The sequence below is a fragment of the Diabrotica virgifera genome, chromosome 4 (assembly GCF_917563875.1).
Source record: "Diabrotica virgifera virgifera chromosome 4, PGI_DIABVI_V3a".
In the NCBI taxonomy this organism is placed as follows: Eukaryota; Metazoa; Arthropoda; class Insecta; order Coleoptera; family Chrysomelidae; genus Diabrotica; species Diabrotica virgifera.
Window position 1 is genome coordinate 244289758 of NC_065446.1, and position 19880 is coordinate 244309637.

The 19880-nt window shown below is 33.0% G+C and overlaps 1 protein-coding gene across 7 annotated transcripts in view; it reads left to right on the top strand.

The window, feature by feature from the left end:
• The window catches only part of LOC114347563 (rho guanine nucleotide exchange factor 18), a 345544-nt gene that overhangs the window by 264705 nt on the left and 60959 nt on the right, over window positions 1-19880 (top strand). For 6 of the 7 annotated variants that reach the window (XM_050649938.1, XM_050649940.1, XM_050649936.1 and 3 more), the window contains 5 exons: window positions 1738-1981; window positions 4172-4382; window positions 7827-8368; window positions 11961-12118; window positions 15031-15140. In XM_050649938.1, coding sequence (XP_050505895.1) covers window positions 1738-1981; window positions 4172-4382; window positions 7827-8368; window positions 11961-12118; window positions 15031-15140 — 1265 coding nt within the window. The remainder of the gene's footprint in view (window positions 1-1737; window positions 1982-4171; window positions 4383-7826; window positions 8369-11960; window positions 12119-15030; window positions 15141-19880) is intronic. The other variant, XM_050649934.1, reaches the window with a different exon arrangement.

Sequence of the window (19880 nt, forward strand, 5' to 3'; positions counted from 1 at the left end):
CTGCATAAGTGAGCACCGGAAGTACACACTGGTTTTTATTTGTAGCTTTAGCTTAAAAAAAGAATGTATGGATTATGTCATAAGAAAAATGTCCGTAAACCCAAAAAATATTGTTTAACAAGTCTAAGCAGATCGTAGGATACGCAGATGATGTAAACTTGATAGGAAGAACCGCAAGAGACATCACAAAACTTTATGTGGAGCTTGAAGAAAGCGAAAGAAATAGGGCTAGCCATCAATGTAGATAAAACTAAAGCCCTAATGCAAACAAGGAAACAACGAAACGTACAGAATTTGACAATAAACGACGCTAACATTGAAGTAGTAAAACAGCTCACATACTTGGGCTTGGGTGAACAGATAACTGAGGATGGCAGCTAGGAGGAAGAAATACAGAAACGGATAATGCTTGCTAACAAAGCATACTTCTCTCTGTCGCAGGTGTTTGGATCCAAAGATAACCATAGGAAAGTAAAGTTTAAAATACATAAAACCATCATACGACCAATAGCAACATATGGCTTAGAAACATGGGTCATGACAGAAAAGACAATAAACCTTGTTAATATTTTTGAAAAAAGATATTAAGGAGGATAATGGGACCCATTTGCGACAATGGTTTATGGAGAATAAGGTTCAACCACGAGTTATATGTACCAATATTACAAAGTATACTCTATTATAGCAAAATGCAAAAATACAAATATTGCGCTGGGCAGGTCACCTTATAAGAATGAATCGTGACCGAACACCTAGTAGAACGATTAGCGGAACTATGGTAGGACGTCGGCCAGTAGGAAGACCAAGGAGAAGTGGATAGATGAGAGAAGTGAGAAGATGGGAGAAGTGAGAACCGATGCTAAAGAGATATTAAGGATGGATAATTGGAGGAGAGCAGCCAGGGACAGAGATACTTAGAGCCGAATGCTTCTCTCCGCAGGAGAGAAGTGTCCACATGATGTAGGCAGTTGGAAGTGTCCCTTGAGGACAAGACAATGTCCAAGATAATATAAAAAAATCCAATAAAGGTAAAAAATGGGTTTATGTTCAAAAATTCCATTTTAAATAGATGAACGATATCCCCTCCTTCCATTTTTTGAAGTGAAAATTTATAGACAGAAGTCGGAATTGCCAACATACGAATAATTTAATAGTTACTGAAAGTATATGAATGCTATCATAGGGGATACATATACGGGGGTATACAAAGAATAAATGAGAATAGAACCGAAAATTTAAATTAAAAAATGATGATTAAACAGAATACTTAGTTAATAGAAAAGTTTAGTGCTAACTATTTTTAGAAGAAAAATGGTAAAACGAAACAAGCATATAGAGTTTTGATTTTTTGCGAACCATGTAATCAAAAAGAGGTGCAAGATGTAACCAATTTCTCGATTTCGTGGAGGAGCATCAAATATTCGTTATCATAAATTTGATGACAGAAATCACAGCTGTGAAACTACTTTTAGTAATACTACATTTTCCATGTTAATCTACAGAGATTTATAATTTCTGTTCCATTTCATTCCACTATGATTGGTGGCTCGCTTAGGTCGTCTTTGTTCAGTTCAGTTTGGTCAGTTCTTTTTTGGTCAATTTTGGTTTTTTTTTGGTCACTTCAGTTTGATCCTACATTTGTCGATGCCATATAAAAGGACTGTTTATGAAGCTATTGTATTGAACTATTGAACCTAATATCTGTTATAATATTAAAGCCTTATTATATATTTGCAGCTATCCCGACGATGTCCCAATTATCCCCTTGGAGTTTCTGTCAGACTCTCCACTGACGGCAGCTGATTTGTGTTCAGATTTTACCTTGGGATTGCACGAAGCCGAGCCGGATTCGTGGTCGCCGTACGTCGGTAAAGATATATCGAGGAAATTAAAAGAGAAAGAAGTTAAACGACAAGAGCATGTTTATGAATTTATTTTAACCGAAAAGCATCATTGTATGACACTTTTAGTCATGCAGAAGGTAAGCAAGTTATAATTGGTCCGCTTGATTTTTACACAAACGTGATTATTCAAATATTGTGTGACAGGGTAATTAATGTACTGACAGAGTAATTCATAATCCGGCTCGAAGGACCAGATGTTTTGTGGAGCGTAATAATGGGTTTATTCTAATCACTACACTAGTAAATGTTTTGGAATTTAAACGTTTGGTAAATCTTTCAATATAGTTTCTATGAAAGGTAGGGAGTAGATAAAAACAACATACGAGGCGCACTAACTTATTTAGGAGTTCTTCTCTTCTTACGGTGCCTATCCGTTTCGGATGTTGGCCATCAGCATGGTCATCCTAACTTTGCTTACAGCTTTCCGGAATAGTCCGGTTGTAGACGTATTGAACTACTTTCTCAGGTTTTGAAGCCAGGATATTCATCTCTATGGTCCTCGCTTTCCAAATACCTTGCGCTGAAGAAAGAGTTGCAACAAGCAATATCTCTATTCATTTCTCACAACATGCCCAAGATACAGTCTTCGTCGTACCATTATTTTTTTCCTTTTATCTCTTTATATCCTATTTTTTTGCTGCTATCAAAATGTGTTCTTTATTTTTTGCGACTTATCTTCTATATTATTATGGTTTGAAATTTTTAAATTTGCTTCCAACTCTTTAAAATAGTTTTTATTAATAATGACGAAATCTAGTATTCCTGCATTGAATTTTTTTCTGTTAGTGTATTTCTTTGTATCTTTAATAATTATTTTCATTTCCATATTTCCTATTACTATTAAGTAGCTAGAATCAGGATTTGCACCTCGATACGACCTGACATCTTGGAATGTTCTCTACTTTTTTGAAATTAAAATATGGTCTATTTGATTATCTTCAGTTGATCCTGGTATTACGCATGTTATACTGGAGTCGTTCTTAAAATAAGACTCCCTATGCCGATGAGAAAAAGTGAGACGTGCTAGGAGAAATCTTGCAACACTTCCTTACATATCAACTCACCCTCTCTCCCATTCCTCCACTTTCACCTCGCTGCATTGCTCAGTGTCGGCCTAGCAGTCTTTGAAGATGGTGGTCACGGTGTCACAGCATGAATTCCACTTTGGCGGTCACAGCGACCGTGACCTCCACCTTCGAAGGCTGCTAGGCCGATACTGAGCAATGCAGCGTGGCGAGAATGATGGGGGAGTTGATGTGTAAGGCAGTGTTGCCAGTTTTTTCCCAGCACGTCGCACTCTTTCTCTACGGTAGAGAATCTTATTTTACGAATGACTCTAGTATTATGCTCTTTTTGTATTTGAAGTATGTACTCGGCTACTGTTCGATATTAAAGTCAAAATAAGGGGGAAAATGTATGACTGCCGTAGTGCAGCGACTATGTTACGGGCTTAACAAGCTGGTGAGCCCAAGTTAGATTCCTGGCACTGATACTAAAAATTGTTTTAATTTCTTATGTAACTGAGCCGCCACCGTGCTTCGGAGGGCACGTAAAGCCGTCGGTCCCGGCTACGTAAGTGGGCGTTAAGTTATAGGAGCGCTTTCTCGACTTAAAAACCCTAATACTAGACCTAAGCTAGAAGGTTACACGGACTTTACTTTTTTATGAGATGTATTAAGCTGGGCGTTCACGGTCAATCCATTTGGAACCAAGCCAAACGGCTTCAGTCAAATGGATGGACGCCAAAATCATAGCCCACGCACGATCACTCCAAATTGGTTATCATTTCGTATTTGACGTGGTTCAGTGAAGACGCACAATGTTGGATTCGAAAAAGGAACCTTTTGCGGCATCTGTTTGTCATCATGTAAAAAAGAAACGAAGAAATGGTGCAAAGAGTGGTTGAGAAAAAGGAGGACCTTCATGCATGTGAACTTATTAAACGAATTGTCTTTGGAGCCAAGTGATGACTTACGAGGAACTCAAGTTTCCAACCGTAATATTTTAGCAACTTTTGGCAGTCATAATACTAGAGACATGTAAAGCAATTCTTAGCATAATATTAGCATTATTCTTAGCAATGGAAATCCAGATTTTGGCATCACGCAAAAAACCAATCATGATTCAACACTGACGATCAAAATTTGGCTGTATATCATGCCATTTGAGGCGATGGCATAACCGTGAATGTCCAACTTTACTTCCTTTTAATTAGTTTATGTTTACATAAATTTTATTAATATATAATTGTCAATGTTTGTTTTTAGATTTTTGTAGAAGGATTACATAAGTACTTCCAATTGGGGCCGAATTTGGAGAGGATGTTTCCAAGACTTATCGACCTGACTGAATTACATTTAGGATTCTTAGCGAGACTTAGACAAAGACAGAGAGAATCTCCTGTCGTATCTTCCATTGCAGATATTCTTTTAGAAACGTTTTCCAGTAACCACGCTGCAAGATTAAAATCGGCATACGGTGAGTTTATCTAATAGGAATTTTCTGTCATATATTGTATAATATGTGTATAATATTAATATATTACGAATTATACGACACATGACAGGAGCTCAAAACAAATGACAATCGATGAAAAGCCATATTGTTATGCATAATGTTTTAATTGTCATTTGATCGTTTTTTAAAGCGTAAAAGTCAAATACACAAAAAGAAACATCAGAATGTAATGGTAAGTTAGGAAGAGGAAGAAAGGGGATGGGAAGACCAATAAAAACATGGAAACTGGTAGATAGAAATATACATAAAGAAAAGAAAAGATAAAGGGGGAAATGATACATAAAGGTACACGTAAAGGAAGATGAAGACTAAAAGTGAGAGAAGAGCTATTACAAACTCGCGAGTTGTATACTTTAAGAGTTTTTTTTCATCATATAAAGGAGATAGAAATAAGAGAAACATAAAGGTGTTAAATGGAGAATGATAGAATTTCCATTCTATAATTCTAGTAAATACCCCAAGCCACAATTAAAAAAATAATATTGTAATGTGAATGCACATACGAGGAATTCACTGGCCCAGAAAAAAATTCATTATCAAATATATCCACAAATAAATTACCACTACCAACCGATGTATACCATGCTTAAAAAATGCTTGTGGCTGTTGCTCAAGGAATTATTGAGTAGCAGTAGTTCTTCGTTCGACTGAAAACGATTACTTGTAACGCCTTTTTCAGAGGGTCAAAGATGTGAAAATTGCATGGTGATAAATCGGGACTATAGGTTGGTTGCGCCAATATCGCCCATTTTTTCGTTGTAGATTTTATTTCACTACTTTGGCAACATGGGGCCGAATATTGTCATGCAGATACGTGGCACTACGTAAGATCTTCCCGTAAGACCTTCTCTGGACGGTTTCGTCTTATTGCTTGATGGAGCTGAGTCTTGAAATGTTATGAAGGATGACTTTGTTTATTTTTAAAATCTTCTTCAATATAGTTCAATATCTGCTTCAAGAACAACCTTTTTTTCTTTCTGCATATCTTCTTCGCTTCCCGTCTTTTTCATCATATGCTTCTTTAATTTTTATATTATTTATCCTCACGCTATTAATTCTAACTTTATTTCGGTCGTCAACTGATCTCTTACAGTCTTCTCATATTAATCTGTTTGTCTTATTTGTCTATCTCCTTGGTTTCTTCTTGTATTTTTTTTAATCCTTCTCACCTGTTTTATATATCCCGTACTGTTATTTGGCTTATGAATTTCTCGTCTTTCGTTTTCTGAACTTGCTCTTTTTTTTAATATTTTTATTCTGTAAATACACCTTCTTCTTTTTTGCGCGCTTTATCAAGTTCTGTTGACGTTGGCGACGTTTGTTAACATAGAAAATACTCGTTCATTGTCTACACTGTTGAAAAATTCGTAGTTTCCTATTTCTCTGCAGGATTTTCCGTTTTATTTGGTCTCCTGAATGGCTGAAATATCTATGTAATATTTGTTCAAGGTGTCTGTTAAGTTTTTTTAGTGCTCCTGCATCAAAGCGTGCTCTAACATTCCATTGTTCCATTCCAGTTATAATCGTATTTTGAACCTTATTTATTTCCGAATTTTCTTGACCATTTTTCTCCTTTGTAACTGTTTTTTTTTTCATTTTTTTCGAACTCTTCGGTATTATGGTTCCATTTTCATCATTTATTGCTTATACATATTTTCTGATACCCAACCCTCGTTTCATTACCTTTTTCCTTTCCTCCCTTTACATGTCAGCTAATTTCTTCTCTACTTTTGCTTGAACTTGTATTACTCTTTCAGTGAAAGAATTGCTTTCCTATTATTTTATTCTTAGTCGTCATATTAAAAGTTCTTTATCTTTCATAGTGTTGATTTTTACCATCCACATTCAATTTATTTGCAATTAAGTTACCTCTTTATTTTTTCATCTTCACTGGATGATTCTTCACTTTTAATTTGGTTTATTTCTTCTTCTTTTTCAACCTTTGTTCGTCCACTGCTGGACATATGCCTCTTCCATTTGCTTCCATCTATTTCTACTGTTGGTAATTTTCATCCACATCTTGCCCGCAACTTGTTTGATATCATCTGTCACCTCTTCTCCGGTCTGCCTACTCCTCGCCTGTTCTCTCTTGGTCTCCAGTTTGATAATCTATGTCCATTTTTTGAGATTTTCTCGAGCAACATGCCCCACCCATTGGCATCTGAGGCTTGCTATAGGTTCTGCGACATCAGTAATCTTTGTTCTTTCACGAAGGGCGATATTTCTAATCCGCGCTCTCAAACTAATCCTTAGCATGGCCCTCTCTATCATCATCCCTCTCTTTCAATTTGGTTTAGTTTTTCTTGTTTAACAAACCACGGTTAACCTATAAAAAAAGCAACTTTACCAGCCGTATGTAGTGGGAAGAAGATTCAACAGGTTATGGCATACAAAACCTAACTTTTTGGAGGGGTATTGGAGAACCATAACTAGATACTTTTTTTTAGAAGACGTCTGTTACAAAACGGTCTTACCGCAGCCATTTGCTGAGGTACGATAGTCAGGAATTAAATGCACAACAAATAATATATTTTTTAATTAGAGGAAGTTGTAAATTTACACCCAATAAAGAAACTTGCTTTTTAAAAATTGTAATTTTTCATTAAACAGCCTAAATATTTGACATTTTAATGTTGAATGGGTTGCATATGTGAGTTCATTTTAAATGAAGTAAAGAAACACAGACTTACTCACAATCATTTAATTTACTTCGATCTCTACAATATACAGATCATCTTCAGGTCGGCGTTACAAGTGATACCGTTACAAGGGATGCTTTGTAAGTTCATCGATAACATGTTTAAACGTCCAGGTTATGCTAATAGGATAGCTAGGTGAGGGACTGGGTAAGCGGACATGCTTCGTAGGTCAAAACACAGTGAATTGGAATGGATCCTGAAGGCAGATGTGTGATGTGAAACAGAGACAGATGTACTAGTAATGAGAAAGACAACGTTCGGATGGGAATGCTAATAAATGCAGCTAAGGTGTACATTTGTACATTGACTTATTGTAAGCACTTGTACGATTCAAAGACCTTTACAATCGTACAAGTGCTTAGAATAAGTCAATTTACACCTTAGCTGCATTTATTAACAATCCCATCCGAACGTTGTCTTTCTCATTACTAATACATCTGTCTCTGTTTCACATCACTGTGTTTTGACCTACGAAGCATGTCCGCTTACCCAGTCCCTCACCTAGCTATCCTATTAGCATAATCTGGACGTTTGAACATGTTATCGATGAACTTAACAAAGCATCCTTTGTACCGGCATCATTTAATCACTTGTAACGCCGACCTGAAGATGATCTGCATATAGTAGAGATCGAAACCGGTCGTCGAAGTAAATTAAATGATTGTAAGTCTGTGCTCCTTTACTTCATTTGACATTTTATTTTCAGGTGAATTCTGTAGCAGGCATAGGGACGCCGTCGAAATATACAAGTATTACCTACAAAACGATCAAAGATTCGGCGAATTCGTAAGGCACTGTCAAACGAACCCTCTCCTCAAAAAGAAGGGAATCCCAGAATGCATCTTATTCGTGACGCAACGTCTTACGAAATACCCCCTTCTGATCGAGCCCCTGATAAAAACCAGCAAAGATAACAAACCCGAACAGGAGGCGCTACAAAAGGCATTGGCATTAGTGAAGGAAATTTTGGTAGAGGTGGATGCCCAAGTGGCCGAGAAGGAGAAAGAAGATCGCAAGTTAGAAATATATAATAGGATAGATGCCAAATCTAACACTGTGTACCGGGGGCAGAAGTTTAGAAAATCGGATATTCTCCAAGGCAACCGCTCCCTTAAATTCGAAGGAGTGGCCATGTTGATGCAAGGCAGAGGAAAGATGCAAGTTGTTTTAGTTATAGTTTTATCTGACGTTCTGTTTTTCTTGCAAGAAAATTCGCATAAATATACGTTTTTCACTCCAGTAAGTAAAGTGAGTATTTCTATGATCTTTCTCTTCTACTATGGAAAACAGTTAAATTATTTTCTTTAAAATTTCTCCCAGAAAACGAAGTATTTGAAAATCGAAATTATTTCACTTCAATATTGTAAAAAAAACTTCTTCTTCTTTAGTTTATTGGCCTCCACCTACTTGGGTATTTGGCCAGCTCATCGTCGCGGAATAAGGGAAAAATCCCTTGTTCACTTACAATTTGGAGTTAGTACATTATACAATTTGCTTCTTCTTCTTCTTCTTTAGTTAACTGGGAATTTTGGTTGATGTGGGACAAACATGATAAAAACTTTTCACGCTAGGGGCAACTGCCTATCAATACACAATCTTCTTTTTCTACTTTGGTTTCAATACAACAAAGACACATACTTTTTTCTCTCAGGGATAACTGCCGACCATTACACAATGTTATTCTTCCACTTCTTTTTTAGTTTACTGGCAATTTTGAGTTGGCTTGGGACAAATACAGCAAACACACAAACTTTTTTCTCTTTTTTTTTGTAAAAAAACCCGCATTTTAGATAAAAACGTTCAACAGATGACTTTCTTGCAAATACGTGGTTTTTAAAATGAGATTTTCTGAATTAAAAAATGTTTATAAACAAAAAAGTTATTGCAAATTAAATGCAAAAGTAAGCATTTGTTTTTCAATTGTTTATAATTGGAAAAAATATTAAATATATTTCACAGTATGAGTTTTTATGTAATTTCTATAATGTGCAATAGATAGACCCGATCGGTCGAGTAGTTTTTAAATAATTCTATATGTTTATCCCATTTAAGAGCATACAGTACCGATCAACAGGTAGCAACAAACGCGGTCCAAGATTGCGGCTGTACTTTTGAATATTTGTCGAGATATTTGACATACATATTCGTAATATAATAAAGAATGGCGGTACAGAGCCCAATTTGAGAAATATGTTAGTATGTGGAAATTACTCTATAACTAAAAAAAAAAATATTGCACAAAGGAGTGTACCTGTACCACCATTACGAAGAACAAAAAATACACTTTCTGTAAATAAACTTTTTTATTCCATGCTTAGATTTTGTGTCACATTGGATCTACTAAAAATCGATTTTCTATAACAAGAAATCGAACTTGACTGACTCGGAACATATCGCGCCTATGAGTATACAAATTATTGTTTTTGATAGTATAAATGCCACTGTCAGTGTCGAATTACCGACGCACTGTTGTCTCACTGTTGAAAGTTCCCAGAACTTTCGAAAAACAAAAATATTGATGACGCGCTACTGTTTACTCTTAAGAAAAAAAAAATGGTTATTTGGTTCATTTGCTTTGTGAATATTTAGAAGAAATTTTTTGGACTCGTTATCTTTGCAATATCTCACATTTTCATATTAAAAAGAAAGTATATATTCATTTTTAATTGTTTACTTACAAAAATATTTGATAAAGAACTATCATTATTTGCTATATAATCAAATAAATTTTCTGCGCCTTTTAACCTTTACAAAATAACAAAATATGTCATCTGAAAGGTTATGAGAAAACACATCTTAAAAAAAAAGAAGTTTGTACGACTCATAAAACCGAAGATAATTTTTTTTTAGTTCACAGCGCAAATATTTTAGGCGAGTGGCTTTTGTCAAAAAAAGGTCAATTATAAAAAAAATTCTTTTCTCGTTTCGAAATATCTTTTATTATTTTAAGCTGAAATTTATTCTTGTAATTTTTTCGTAAAATTACTACTTTGCCTTACGAAGAGAATGAGACCCTTCTAAATATTGACAAAGCACCTTTATAGGTACATATTTGAAAATAACCTTTTTTCTCTCAAATGGGATAAACAAATAAAATTATTTAAAAACTAATCGACCGATCGATTTAATATTTTCATTGTTTATTTTAATAATTATAAAAAATTGAAAAAAAACTTACTTTCAGGTTTAATTTGCAATAACTTTTTTGTTTATAAACATTTTTTAATTTAGAAAATCTCATTTTTTAGAGCAAGTATTTTCAAGTCGTCTGTTAAACGTTTTCATCTACAATGCGTAGTTGTTACATAATATTGAAATGAAAGAAAAAAAGGTCACTCTTTTTTCTGTCTTCTACATGTTAATAAAAACCATGACGCAGTAAAAATTTCGGTACTTTCTAGATGGTAGCCCTTTCTATCGACTTTCCTCAGATATTCCAGTTGAAAAATAGCGATCAGTAATTTTTTTATTTTTCAAATGCTTTTTCGGCTTGGTTTCCTGGGGTAATGCATTTCAAATAATGTTTCTTACATTATACAGGATGTCCAGAAATTCTACCGACAAAAGCAGACAGAAAATTCCTCAGATAATTTTAAGACAATTTAACCCAATTCACCTAGTCCGAAAATGCTTCCAAAGGGAGCTAGAGCTATTTGAAGATTGCGTCTGATAATTCGTTTTTCTTCAATACCTCCCGAATGCTTTTATTTAGAAAAACAAAAATTGGTGTGCCTATTTACCTTTAAGAGATAAATCGATTCCATCAATTAAGAATTTCTAGTACCGGTCATAGGCGTCTTTTTGGGTAGGACAACGATTGTTTTATCCATAATTTTTTTGTCTTTAATTTTTAAGCATTTTTGACTCTAGATTATTAAACTGTGAGATATTATAGTACTAAAAAGTACTCTTACCTTAAGTCGATAGGATACACCGTTTTCTAGAAAAATCGATATGAAAATTTTTTGTTATTTGAATCTCAAAAAAAAATAAAAAAAAACTATTTAGAAAAACGAAAACTTGTACGTTTAATTATATTCCAGAGATGAATCGATTTCATTAATTGCGAATTTTTAGTACCAGGTCATATGCGTCCGTTTTTGTGTAGGTCAACGGTGATTTTATCGCATAATTTTTTATCTTTAATTTTTAAGCATTTTTCACACCAGATTATTAAATTATGAGGCATTCTAGTACAAAAAGTTACTCTTGCTTTAAGTTGGTAAAATACACCGTTTTTTTATTTCCTTTTCTTTTAATTCGAGACGAACAATTTTCAAATCGATTTTTCTAGAAAACGGTATGTCCTACCGACTTATAGCAAGAGCACATTTTTAGTACTAGAATACCTCGTAATTTAATAATCTAGTGTCACAAATGCTTAAAAGATAAATTCAAAAAAGTTATGCTATAAAACAACCGTTACCCTACCCAAAACGGACGCCTATGACCGGTACTAGAAATTCGAAATAGATGAAATCAATTTATCTTTGAAAGACAAATAACCGTACCAATTTTCGTTTTCGTTACTAGAATCGTTCTGGAGTTATTTAAGAAAAACTAATTACAAGACGCCATCTTCAAAGAGCTCTAGCTCCCTCAGGCAGCATTTTCGAACTAGGTGAATTTGGTTAAATTGTTTTAAAATTATCTGAGGAATGTCTTCGTTTGTCGGTAGAGTTTCTGGACAGCCTGTATAGAGGCTTATAATATGCTATATAAAATATTGTAAAAAAAATTATACAAAAAATAATTTGACTGTATCATTTTCCGATTTCAACAAAACAAAATCGTCTTAATCTTCTCCCCATTAAAAAAATCTATTTTTTTAACTTTTTAGACAGGCGTAGTGTCGTTGCAAAAATTATTGGTTAGAGAAATAGCTGGTCAAGATTCGAGAGGAATCTATTTGATTTCGTCAGATCCCGCCGATCCAGAAATGTTCGAGCTAAAAGTGCATAAACCCAAAGACAAACAAGTATGGATAAACGCAATAAGGTAATAGCTATATATATGGGAATGAACTACAATTTTAATTAAAATACCTCGAGTTCCTTCTTGAAAATTGTTTGCTCAAGATATAAATAAAATTGTAGTTTGTTACCATTAATTAAAGTAGATAATACACTCCTGGCCAAAAAAATCGGGACACCTTAAAAATGGGTCATTTTTGATTTCTGGAATCTCCTAAACCTGTTGTCCGATTTTAGTGATTTTTTTAAATATGTTATAGCCTTATTCTCTAGGAATATTGTTGTAGTAATAGTGTTGCTGAACAGGTAAATGTCATTGTATACCGGGTGTAAAAATAATACTGTGTTTTTTCCTGAAGGTTCGTAACACCCTGTGGAATATTCTAGCATTTAAAAAATATTGAAATTAAAACTCAATTGTAGCCTTAGCCTTTCTTAACATTCTGCTTTTTGACTCGTTCACTTATGTTGGATAAAGAAAAAATTAGGTACTTTGACAACTAGCCATGTTCATCATCAATACAGGGTGTTTCTAAATAAGTGCGACACATTTTAAGGGTTAATTCTGCATGAAAAAATAACGACGGTTTGCTTTATAAACATATGTCCGCAAATGCTTCGTTTCCGAGATACGGGATGTTGATTTTTTTCTTACAAACTGACGATTTGTTTATTGCTCTAAAACCGGTTGAGATAAGCAAATGAAATTTGGTAGGTTTTAAGAGGTAGTTATTTCACATTTTTGCCATACAACTAAAAATTTTATATTTGCCATTGGCGTGCATGCAGGTAATATGACCGGGTACTATGACCCGTATGCACGTCAATGGTGAATATAAAATTCTTAATTGTATGTCAAAAATACCACTTAACGCTTTTACTATCACTTCCCTTTAGAGTGATTAAAAAATTCTAATTTTTGGTATACAAAGTCACAAAGTATTGTTGCACTATAGATTATTTTTTTTTACATAAAAAAATTTTAACTACCCCCACCCTTCCAGTACAGGATGTCCATCACAATGGACAAAAAAAGTCCATGGAAGTAAAAAAAAACCATTGAGTGTTAATTTTTTATTAGAAACTCTTATAAATCAGATTATTGTCAAAAGTAATATAAATATTAAAATTTACTTTGAATGAAATATGGAAAACAATTCATTTCCTTTAAAATACATAAATGAACTTTGCATGTTTGACAAAATATATGTGTTCTGCTCTTACACCCCTCATTTTTGCATCTTGGGGATTCCTTTTTGTCATCATACTGTGGAAGATGATGGTATCCATCCAATCGAAGGTCTTTTATAGGCCTTATTTCAGTTTTTTTCTTTTTGGAGGGACCTGGATCCTCGAAGTTTTTTGAAGGCTTGCCTCTTTTAGGAGCACGTCTACTGCAGATTAGATTTTTGGCCACTTCTTGGCAAAAACTAACAAATCAAGGATTTCTTTCTTGTTTACTCCCAAAAAAACAGCTTGAGTGCGATACTCAAGCTTATAACTTTTGCAAAAACATGGTCTTATATATTGTCCACAAACTGCGTTTGTCCATGCTAATGTACATACTAATTCAAACTACATCTGGGGACTTTGTATTATATAAAGCATTATAAATTATTATGGAACTCCAACGTTAAAACATGTACTTATCAATAGCAAATCATAAAACTTCTAATTTTAATAGATTTTCAAGAAAACGTAAAATATATGACATAACCTAAAATGCACCTGTTTGCACAACACGCCACTCACGTTTTAGAATGTTGCCTAACGTCTATTGTCAAACTTTATCGCATTTACTACCAACCTAAAAACTTTAAAATAGGTTGTACTTTCTGATGTACAAATGCAGATTAGGAGGTAAATAATTCTGAATTTCATATAAGGCAATACAATTCAATGTACATGGTAATGTACAAAAATAGTGAAAGGGTTAAAACCTACCAAATTTCATTTGCATATCTCAACTGGTTTTAGAGCAATTAATAAATCGTCAGTGTGTAAGAAAAAATTCAACATCCCGTATATCGGAAACGAAGCATTTACAGACATGTTTATAAATCAAACGGTCATTATTTTTTCTTGCAGAATTACTCCTTAAAGTTTGTCGCACTTATTTAGAAACACCCTGTATTGATAAAGAACATGGCTAGTTGTCAAAGTACCTAGCTTTTTCGTTATCCAACATAAGTGACTGAGTCAAAACGCAAAATGTTAATAAAGGCTAAGGCTACAATTGAGTTTTAATTTCAATATTTTTTAAATGCTAAAATATTCCACAGGGTGTTACGAACTTTCAGGAGAAAACACAGTATGTATTATTGTTACATCCGGTATACAATGACATTTACTTGTTCAGCACACTATTACTACATCCATATTTTTAGAGAATAAGGCTATAACATATTAAAAAAATCACTAAAATCGGACAACAGGTTTAGGAGATTCAAGACATCAAAAATGACCCATTTTTAAGGTGTCCCTATTTTTTGGCCAGGAGTGTACATGAAAGTCTCAATTTCAATTGTGTAATTCGATGTGTTAAAAATAAAAATGATATAACAAAATGTCTAAGACATCATTTCACACAATACGAATGCAGATTTAGCCCATTTTCCTTCTTTTTGTTTTACCTGGCGAATACAGTGCTAAAGCAACAACTCAATGTAACAGACTTTGTAAACTAAGTTTTTTGGCTCCTCATAAAGAGTTTTCAAAATATGTATGGAGGACTGAAACTGATATAAGGGTAAGAATAATGTTTCTGCTTGGGTAGCTTGTGTATGGAGAAAGCAAAATGAATCATAATGACGACTGTTACTTCTGCTCATGTGGTGACAAATGCATTAATCCAAAATCAAATCATTCGGTTAAAATTATCAAAACAATCTTTCGTTTTTTGTAATCCTTAGTAATTAACGATTTAATAATTTATAGGGAAGCAGTACAGTCATGCCCCGAGGATGAAGAGGATACCATAGCTCTTAGTTCCGAAGAAAAACAAACTCTGATGAATGCTAAACAAAACCAAGTGCGTCAATTAATTGGTAAGTAACATTTTAACTTATCAAATATTCTATGAATTCAGTGAATGGAAAACAAAAAATAATATGTTTTTCGGTTAGAACCCTTTCCAAATATAAATTTCAACAACTACAGCTTAGATTTATTAATATTTTTGGACCACGGCCGTATTTATACAAAATCTGTTCAATCTGTCGATGGTTAATTGTGTATCTGGTATTGGTCGTACGAAGTAACCTTAAATCGTAATAGAGAACATCTCATTGAATTTTGAGCTCATAAGATTTGGGAATAAATAACATTTTTTTTCCACAAACCCCGATACAAGTAAACTTGTCAGAATGCACAAGGTCAACAGTCAACGCTAAAATATACAGTGTGTGACAAAGAAAACAGTCCGCCTCGATATTTGGCAATATTTATTAGATTTTAAGGAAATGAAGAAACAGGTCGATTTATCTAAGGGGGAGACATTTTTACGGTACATACATCTGTCATTTGTCAACCTCCTCTCTTCCACTTTCCCCACCATTTATTTTAAAGGTACTAGTACACTTTGGAAGACCAAAAATAATCATTTTTTTCAAGAATTTTTTCTCATTACCTTTATTAAAAATGAGCATAAAACTTTTTACATATTAATATCTAACTCTTAGAGAGTACAAAAAATATATCTTTTTTCATTTATTCACGTAAACTAATATTGTAGAGGACGCAAAAGTCGAGGCCTCGAAAAATGATGGCGGACAGTTAATGTCAGAATTGGAATATCTGAAACAAAAAAATCGTACTGCATTTGAAAAAGGAAGGTTTCTTACGTGACAATTTACCACAATTTGACCAAAAAATTAAAATTTAATATTTTTTAACCATGAAAAACTGAAGAAAAACGAACGATTTTTTCACAATTTTTTTTTAATTTCCTAAAATCTTTTATTTCGGAATGTTTTAGTAACGGTGGTAAATTGTCATTTAAGAAACCTTTCTTTTTCAAATGCCCTACGATTTTTTTGTTTCAGAGATCCCAATCCTGAGATTAACTGTCCGCCATCGGAACTACTTTTTTTCGAGGCCTCGACTTTGGCCCCTCTACAATATTAGTGTACATGCATAAATGAAAAAAGATATATTTTTTGTATTCTCTAAAAGTTAAATATTAATATGTAAAAAGTTTTATCTTCATTTTTAATAAAGGTTCTGAGAAAAAAAATCTTAAAAAATTTTTTTTTTGTTCTTCTAAAGTGTACTAGTACCTTAAATAGGAAATAGGGGTCGTGTGCTAGCTCATTTGAAAGGTTATTCAATTCGCTATTCAGTAATATTAACATTGACATAATTATTTATACAGGGTGTTCAAGAAAAATTATTTTGAATTAAATTAATTGGCACAAAAAGAAGAATGTATGTAATTTATTTAACTCAAAATACATTCTACTGCTGACAGAAAACAGAAAAAAATGTTTATTTGATAAATAAACATTGTTTGTTGCTTAAATTCAATATTCAACCTACCAAGAGGCAGATGGGTGGCAGCTTGAACATTGAAATTAAGAGAAAAGCAATGTTTATTTATCAAAAAATATTTTTTTCTGTTTTGTGACAGCAGTAGAACGTATTTTGAATTAAATAATTTACATACATTTTTCTTTTTGTGTCAATTAATTTAATTCAAAATAATTTTTCTTAGACACCCTGTATACATTTTTAAGTCGATGTTGATATTACTGAATAGAGAATTGAATAACCTTTCAAATGAGCTAGCACACGACCCCTATTCCCTATTTAAAAATAAGGGGTGGGGGAAGTGGAAGGGAGGGGGTTGACAAATGACAGATGTATGTACCGTAAAAATGTGTCCCCCTTAGATCAAAAATCGACCTGTTTCTTCATTTCCTTAAAATCTAATAAATACTGCCAAATATCGAGGTTTTCTTTGGCCTACACTGTATAATAACATACAGAAATAATACATAAGTAAATTCCACACAAAGAGCTTCAACAAGAATACCAACAAAAAAATAAAGTTGATCTTGGATGACATCAACTAATCGTCTTCAGGATTTAAATCAGTCTCTTTTGAACATCGCGCGTAGCGTCTGTTCGCACTTTCTGGCAAAACATGGAGAATCTTGGGCCCCAGATGAAGGATCTTTCATCCTAGTTAATTTTTTTGAGCCATCATTTTGTCGCACAACAAGAAAATAACTGATATAAGTGATGGTTTAGCGTCCTAGTTTTCTGTAATTAAGTTACCATGATTTATATTCTATGATCTAATTTTTTGTTTTCTAATCACCGATTCATTGTACAAACCACACACGAGGCATGCAGAACATATATTTTCGCCGAACTAGCCGTAGACCTACTCTATACTTCATACTAAACACACATCTCTCTCTTAATTCCAATCTGTTAGTGTAAATATTTTTGTATTGGTCTGTTGCTCCTACAGAAGCAGATTCGGACCTCGAAGGTAACTTTTACTAAGAGAAAATGCATGCGATTACCATTTTCTTATTTAGGATCAGTTCCTTTTATACGATTTTGTTTTTGTTTTTTTGTTTTTGGGATATGCGTTTTTTTCTTATACTTATACAGAGTTTTATACATAGTACCTCAATTATCTCGATAATGGCGTACACGTATGTTATAGGTTTTAGTGAGTAAGAGTCTTGTGATCTGACCGATACTTTGATGGTATTTACATTGTTGTCAGATCTTCCGTTTTCCGGAAATCTAATGAAGTTTCTTATTTCAAACGAAACACCCTGTATATTTTTTATATTTTGAAGCCCTTAAGAAATACCGATTCTTTTTCATGTAATGTTTCCTATATCTGAATGCCATAATTTCGGAGTTCTTGCTACATTTATTTAACATTTTACCATTTTTTTAACAAATTATAAAAATCAATCTTTTCGGCCCGGGCAGATATTATTATAGGTTTTTTTGGATCATTCGAAACAGAAAAGGTCTGTTGTAATTTATTTTAAAGTTGATCTTTTTCGAGTCATAAACATTTTAAAACTGAAAAAAAGAAACGAAAAATTACGATTTTTAATGAAAATCGTCATTTTTCGTTTTTTTTTTTGCTCAGTTTTAATTTGTTTATAATTCGAAAATTATCAACTTTAGAGGAACATTACAAGAGACCTTTTTTGTTCCGAATGATCCAGAAAAAAATCAAATCCTGTCGGGTCGAAAAAATTGATATTTTTTATTTGTTTTAAAAAAATTATTTAAATAAATGTAGCTAGAACTCCCAAATTATGGCATTTGTGTATAGGGAACATTACATAAAAAAATAATCAATATTTCTTAGGGACTTCAAAACGCATAAAATTTCCAGTATATTCCATTTTAAATAAAAAAAAGTTCATTAAATTTCCAGAAAAACCGAAGACGTGACAGCAATGTAAATACCATCATAATATCGGCCGCATCAAAAGATTCTTATTGAGTAATATGTATAAAAATCGTGCAACCCTTTCTCGAGACAATTGAGGGGTTCGATATATAAAACTCATTCTGTATTGTATTCTTAGTTGTTTTTTTACGAAATTTTCGATGTTTTTAATTTTTGTCGTAGTAAAAAAGTCAATATTTTTACGTTTTTACGAATTTGGCTCTTATATCGAATGCCGCTTTTTTATGTACGTTCATTTATCTAAAATCTAGATTTAAAAAGTTACACACATAGAAATTTCATAAATTCTTTACAAAAATATGTTACGTACATTGTTTATTCAAAATTTGATTCCTTAAAAAAGTAAAAATCGACAGAGAAAAATAGTAGATTTTTGAACTATTACATCTTTAAAAAAACACAGCAACAAATTTTTTATTAATAGTCCAGGAATCGAAGCTTTTCACCTCGCAATTTTTACAGAATGGATCAATTTGCTTGAAAATTTGAGAATAAGTAGTAGATAGTCCAAGGATCAAAATCTATATGATGCCAACAGGCGCTTTTAACATGGGGGTGGTTGCCACCCATCTCGGTGGTGGAAATTTTTATTATCTTTTGACCGCAAAAGTTGATAAAAACATTCATTCTAAGCAAAAAATTGTTTATATATTTTTTTGATAAAATTAATAGTTTTCGATTTATTCGGTATGGAAAGTGTTAGTTTTATATCGAAGAAATCAATGTTTTTCCATATACCTACATATACTCATTTACGATGCACTCAATTTTCGCCGTAGAAAAAAATTTTTCAAACCAATTTCTTGGGAACTAAATTACCTACAATCTCATATTTAAATATTTTTTCGTATCTCTGCTGCTAATCTTTCTATTCTGAAGAAAATTGCATTTTTACCAAACTACAAAAATTCGTTATTCGCTTTTAACTTCAGTTTTTTTAAAACCAATCATTCCAAGTTAGTCAAACTTCTAGAATCTATTAATAATACGTAACCGCTAACTTACATTACGTAAAAACACCGCTAACTTACATTATTATGCTTCGTATTGGATTTCTCCTTTTTTTTTTTTCAAAAAAATATATTGATTTTTAACCGTAACTCTTTCATTTGTTATCTTAGAAAGTTTGGTAAAAAAGAATTTTGTAGGTTTTTACAAGATCTATAAGGCTTTTAATATTAAATCCTTTTAAAATCCTCAGTCGCAAAAAGAGGTGACTTTGAAAGGGTTGGTAAAGGTGGTTTTTGCATGTTATTAAAAGTTTTAATTGTCAATAGCTCACTCAATTTTTGCTGTAGAAAAAATTTTTGCAAACTAAGTTCTTAGGAATTAAATA